The 6,728-nt window shown below is 37.5% G+C and overlaps 1 protein-coding gene across 1 annotated transcript in view; it reads right to left on the reverse strand.

Annotated features, from left to right (window-relative positions):
- The window catches only part of ADGRV1 (adhesion G protein-coupled receptor V1), a 947,781-nt gene that overhangs the window by 697,826 nt on the left and 243,227 nt on the right, over positions 1-6,728 (reverse strand). Inside the window, exon 58 of the mRNA XM_007943393.1 lies at positions 4,381-4,545. Within this exon, the coding sequence (XP_007941584.1) occupies positions 4,381-4,545 (165 nt within the window). The remainder of the gene's footprint in view (positions 1-4,380; positions 4,546-6,728) is intronic.

Below are 6,728 nucleotides of genomic sequence, written 5' to 3' on the forward strand. Positions count from 1 at the left end.
AGGGATGGACACTGGGAAGAGGTAACTATGGGGAGGAAGTGGGCGGGGAGCTGTTGCATTGTGGTAAACTGTGGTCAATGTCATGAGACAAAGTATATGTAAACTGCTGTGTGGAAAGTGAATTTGCTCTGTAAATCTTCACCCAAATCACAATTAAAAAAAAAAAAAAGTAGAGAGTCACTGCAAAAGGGGAAGACCCTCAATGAGATGGACTGACACAGTGGCTGCAACGATGGACACAAGCATAGCAAGGATTGTGAGGATGGCACAATGCAGGGCAGTGTTTGTTCTGTTGTAGATGGGGGTCACTAAGACTTGGAATCAACTTGACGCCACCTAACAACAATGACCAACTACACTGAAAAGAAGCCCTAGTGACACAATGGTTAAGTGCTCAGCTGCTAACCAAAAGACTGGTGGTTCAAACTCACCAGCAACTCTATGGGAAATAAGACCTGGTAATCTGCTCTTGTAAAGTTTATAGCCTTGTGAACCCTACGGGGAAGTTCTACTCTATCCTATAGGTCACTACGAGTCAAAAATGTACACAGAAACAACAACATTAATCTACTCTGAAAAGTTAACAACAGTTCAAAGAAATCATTCAGCTAAATGCAAGATTAGATGGGGAAGGAATAAGTGAGTACTCTTTGGATCAGCACCTGTCAGAAGGATAAGAAAGGAATATTGGGTAGAGGGCAGCCAAAGTGGGTAGTAGAAGGATAAACTCTATAATTTAAAAGAAATAAGGAATAGTGTGTGAAGGACTCTCAGAACAAGCCCCTCTTGAGCATGACATACTCTAGCCTTCTGTGTAGGATGTTCTTATATTTGTTAATGTCCTCCCCTAGGAAAGGACTCATTACCTCATCTTCTAGGAGTGCTTCCAGCAGATCGCTCCCATCTGTTAGGCAACTTTGGAAATTCCCCCACCTGAAGAGATTCCCCTATGCCAGAGTCAAATCCTCTTCACAGCAGCCAGTGACTGCTCATCTCAAGAATATAAAAGCTCACCTTTACACCAAGTCGGGATAGAGCTTAAGAGTTAGTCCCTCTTCAAAACAAACTGTAGCATCAATTTTAAGGCTGCACCATTGCTGGACTTCACTCCTGCCCAATTCTGCTCCTTTCTCTTCCATAGGAATTGATCCCAAAAGCAGTCCCTAAAAAGCCTCCTGACAATAATCCCCATCTCAGAATCTTCTTCCAAGGGAAGACAATCAGCTATATCCTCCACTGATTTATCATCTCTGGACCAAATATCATTCACAGAATATATCATTCATCAGTCCTGCAAACTTGTAAATTCTAATAATGAGAAGGTATAAAGATTAGATATTCTGCTTGTAGACAGAACTTCACCCTCTTGCCAAGGAACAGAGTGAACAGAACTACTAGAGAATTGCACTTTAAGTGGGGCAATGGTGCCCCACAGTTATTGTTATATTTGAGAGAAGTTCAGGATACCATTACACAGTGAATCTTGATACAACCTTGGATGCATCCTAGGAATAATAGCTCCTGTAGACTACTATCCGTATTGCCAATATAAGCAGTAAATTGCTATGAGAATGGTATATGGGAATACAGAACCACCTTGCAGTATTGTTGGAAAGGATTCTACTAGCCATGATTATAACCAGAAGATTGGAGACATCAAAAGCAAATTATAACATGGGTACTTAGAAACATGCACTTTAGAGCTGAATGTATAAGACAATGGAACTGTAACCTAGCTGTATGAAAATGTGCCAAGTAAGTGACCAAAAACTAAATGAAGAGGGTAGAATCCATAAAGTGATCGACAAATTCACTTTGTAGAAGAGAAAAGGGGACAGTCTTCAGTATGGATTATACCTCAACATAAAGAAAACAAAAATCCTCACAACTGGACCAGTAAACAACACCATTATAAATGGAGAAACGATAGAAGTTGTCAGGGATTTCATTTTACTTGGATCCACAATCAACACCCATGGAAGCAACAGTCAGACATTGTATTACACTGGATAAATTTGCAACAAAAGACCTCTTTAAAGTGTTGAAGAGCAAAGATGTCACTTTGAAGTCTAAGGTGTGTCTAACCCAAGCCATATGCATGTGAAACCTGGACAATGAATAAGGAAGACTGAAGAATTAATGCCTTTGAACTGTGGTATTGGTGAAGAATATTGAAAACACCGTGGACTGCCAGAAGAAAGAACAAATCTATGGAAGAAGTGCAGACAGAATGCTGCACTTTTCTGATGCAGTAGTCTGAAAAAGGATAGCCTTACTCCCTGAAGGAAATGATATGCTATCTGTCATTTTGGTGTTTGAATCCTTCTCATAATCAGAAATCCTTCCTAGTCACCTGGGAAATGGATCTGGTAATTAGAATTTTGTAATGGAGAATTATTAATAATTATTAACAATAAAATATTTATAGGGAGTTGAGACTAATTTCTAAATTCTACTCTTGTGCCAGATGAGTGGTTTCAGGTCATAGGTCAGCCATACAACCTAGATATTGTTTCAGTGGCCAGATGTCAGAATCTGAGAAGTGCCACAGGTAGATGAAATATCTGGCTTAAGAGTACTAATGTCATGAGAGTAATCAACACCTCAAAAAGAGTGGGAGCATGCTGAAGTGGCAAATGAAATGTCAAAGCACCACTGGTTAATTTTTAAGTCACATATCAGAAACCTTGAAAGAAAAGTATTTTTCTCCACATTGAATCAAAAGCTAGTGTACAAAGCTCTGGAGAAAGGTTACTGAACTCCAGAGAAGTAGACTGTGTAGCATTGAGATTAACTAATCTTTTAAATTTTTGGTGGAATCCTTTTGGAAAATCATCTGTGGAGTTTCTCTTTTAACTTGCTTTTTTCTATTTATTTTATAGAAATAGGTCTCTTAAATTTTCTATATTTATTAGGGTCAATTTTATATAGGTTTCTTAATTTATCCACCTAGACGTGCATAGTCACACTTTCCAATACGTCTTCTGTTTTGTTGGTTATATCCATTTTATCAAATCTTATTTTGTAAGTTTTTTTTTTGTTGTTAATGTTGTTGGTTTTTCAAATTGCAAAGATAGCATATTTATTTTATTCATCAATTCCATTGTCTTTGTTTTTAATTGTCTTCTGCGTTCATTATTTATTAATTTAGGAAGGGTTTATCAAACCTGACTCTTTAAGAAAAATACTGTAAAAAGAATGATAAATTCAAACTCTGTATTTTCTTCTATTTGATCTATTCATCTATCCCTGGGCAAATCACATTATCTTAATCATCTATGTAATGTCTTATATTTGGTTAGACAAGTCTGTCCATTATGTTCCTGACTATTTTTGCTCTTTTGTATTTCCATATATATTTTAAAGTCAGTTTGTCAGTTCTCCTCCATCTACCCCACCCAACTCCACCCTAATTCTCAGAAAGAGATGCAATTTCAACTAGAATTGTGTTCATAAGTATCATTTGGCGCTGGTTGGGTTGGGGTTATTCTCAGTGAAATTCTGATGGGGTTATACAGATATGGATATTGATAGTCAGGGATATGAATAATGGATAGAATAGGAAAAAGATGGAGATGAGGATTCTGGTTAAGAGAGTCCATTCCAAGGATAAGCATGAATAGTCACAGCCATGATTGAGAAGGATCAGTCAGAAAAGTCATTTAAAAAGAGGAATTGAGCAGATTTGGTGATTAAATACATGTGAGTTTTACAAAAAGGTTGGAGTTGGGGTTAACACCTGTCTGGTTCCTTAAGTTTTGCTCTCGTCAAGAGAAATGTTGTGAGAAATGCAGTTTTTACATGAGACAGAAAAAAAAAAAAAAAACGAAATGCAACCACTGCTGTGGAGTCGGATCCAACTCATTTTATAGAAATAGGTCTCTTAAATTTTCTATATTTATTAGGGTCAATTTTATATAGGTTTCTTAATTTATCCACCTAGACGTGCATAGTCACACTTTCCAATACGTCTTCTGTTTTGTTGGTTATATCCATTTTATCAAATCTTATTTTGTAAGTTTTTTTTTTTGTTGTTAATGTTGTTGGTTTTTCAAATTGCAAAGATAGCATATTTATTTTATTCATCAATTCCATCCTCCTTGGGTTTCTGATCCTGTATCACTACACAAGTAGATTGCCCAACCTTCCTTCTGAGAAGTGGCTGGTGAATTTGAACCACCAAGAGATAGCGTCGAAATTAACAAACTGAAATACAGATATGTAAGGATTTTTGTGATTTTTTCCCCATAGTCCACATGGGTTTCAAAAGTTCCAGATATACTGAGCACCACTGTATGAATTTATCAGAACCCCATGAAGAAGAAAATTAAGTAGTGACAAATTAGAGGAAAATAGTGGGAATCCTAATGCTGACTATACCTCGTCAAAATGAAGTGTCCCATTCAAAGGACTGAGATCATCTTTAGCCATCTCATCTACAGTCCACTGAAGTCGGACAGCTCCTTTCCCTCCTGGAGACCGGACAACCGTTAACGTAACATAAGAATCAGGGTCATCAGACAAAGGCGATTCATCAACCATTACCTAAAAAAAGAAAATGCAGCACATTGAATAAAGGAGCAGGAGGAATAAACCTAATCTCATTTCTACTGAAAAATTTATAGTGACTGCAATTTTTAAATTTAGAACCGTACTCATAGCACATTACAATCATGTAGCAGAAAAATGTTTCACCATTATCTCATTTGCCTTTTGTCCTATATATTCAGGGAGATGGTATTTCTTAGCCTTTCTTCTAATTAGAGAATCATGTGATAGAATCCTGGATAACAGAATATAGCAGAAACAATGTATACCACTAAAGTGCTGGCCATAAACTTCCCACACAACCTTTTACATTCTCTCTCCATCTGCCAAGTGAACAGAGAGGATGCCAACAACCTAGAGGAGGACAGAGCCACAATATAGAAGAGGTCTGATTCCTGAGTTGCCTCTTGCAGGAGAGACTTTTCAAGAGAACCATCCAGCCAGGTACATTGATATGCTGTTGTTGTTATGTGCCATCAAGTCGGACCCGACTCATAGCGACCCCTCCTTGGGTTTCCGAGGCAGTATCACTACGGAAGTAGATTGCCCAACCTTCCTCCTGAGGAGTGGCTGGTAGGTTTGAACTGCCAGCCTTCTTGTTAGCAGTCAAGTGCCTTAGGCACTAAGCTACCAGAGCTCCTTATACTATATATCCTTATACTTGTACTATACATTGGTATAGGACTCTTCTAATAACCTAAATTGGAAATTCGAGGTTATTACAATAACATAGGAGTTCCCAGAACAAAGATGATTAGCAAGGTTTACAACACTAAAGTTTTATGAAAGCAGTAAGGTATAAAAGAAAAAACAACAATTATTTATGAATAGTAATTTATCAAATTCTTTGTTTTCCCCAACAGTGAGTGGAGAGTCTTGTAAACACATTGTGTACTGACCACATCCATTTGCATGACAGTTAAAAGTAAAGTATTATTCTAACTTTTCATCAATTTTAAGTGTGAACACTAAACCTTGCGCTTTCTTATCTAACTTCAGAGGATAACAGAGGCATGTCATAAAACAAATGATATTGATATTAAAATACTTCTTTTCATATAGCCAAAAAAGAAAGATTGGATGAAAATACAATAAAATATTAACAATGTCTTTCTCAGCATGGAGTCCCTTGCTGGTGCAAACAGTTAAGGTGCTTGGTTGCTAATTAAAATGTTGGATGTTCAAGTCTACCCAGAGGTCCCTTGGAAGAAATGTCTAGCAATCTATTTCCAAAAAATCAGCCAATGAAAACCCATGGAGCACAGGTCTACTCTTGCACACCTGGGGTTGCCATAAGACAAAATCAACTCCACAGCAACAGGAAAATGAAAAATGCCAGGATAATAATGTTATACACTTTTGTCTTCTTCTGTCTACCTTTTCTATTTCCCAGAATTTTTATTTTGCTTGAGAGTCATAGTTTTTTCACTTGTGAACCTATTACTCCTTACACTTACTTATCCTTTTCTCAAAGAAGAAAAATTTTACTGAGCTATGTCAGAAGTGTGTTCCACCCCTCTCAGAGTTCCAGTTCCTTTTAATCAAAATTTCAATGGCCAAATAATTAGGCTATAAAACCAAACCAAACTCACTGCCATTGAGTCAATTCCTACTCATAGCAATCCCCACTGGGTTTCCAAAGCAGTAAATCTTTACAGAAGTAGATTGCCTCATCTTTCTTTTGCAAAGTGGCTGGTGGTTTTGAACCACCAGCCTTCTGGAAAGCAGGCAAATGTCTTAGCCACTGCATTACCAGAGCTCAATTATTAGGTTATATTTCTATTTTGGAGCATCTGAGCAAGGCATAATCTTGACAGCAAGTTGTAGCTCTACCTTGAAACCACAAGTACAAACCAAAACTAAACCCGCTGCCATTGAGTCATATCTGACTCATAGCAACCCCTCCTTGGGTTTCTGAGGCAGTATCACTGCAGAAGTAGATTACCCAACCTTCCTTCCAAGGAGTGGCTGGGTTTGAGCTGCCAGCCTTCTAGTTAGCAGTCAAATGCCTTAGGCACTATGCCACCAGAGCTTCCCACAAGTACAAAGACAGTTCAATAATGGATATTAGAACAAGGTACTTATTAAAATAATGCATGTGATATTAATGATATTGTTCTATAATTTCTACATTCTGTGGGATCACCTTTCTTTGGAATGGGCACAAATATGGATCTCTT

The sequence above is a fragment of the Orycteropus afer genome, unplaced genomic scaffold (assembly GCF_000298275.1).
Source record: "Orycteropus afer afer isolate SDZICR_OR568_19922 unplaced genomic scaffold, OryAfe1.0 scaffold00105, whole genome shotgun sequence".
Lineage (NCBI taxonomy): Eukaryota > Metazoa > Chordata > Mammalia > Tubulidentata > Orycteropodidae > Orycteropus > Orycteropus afer.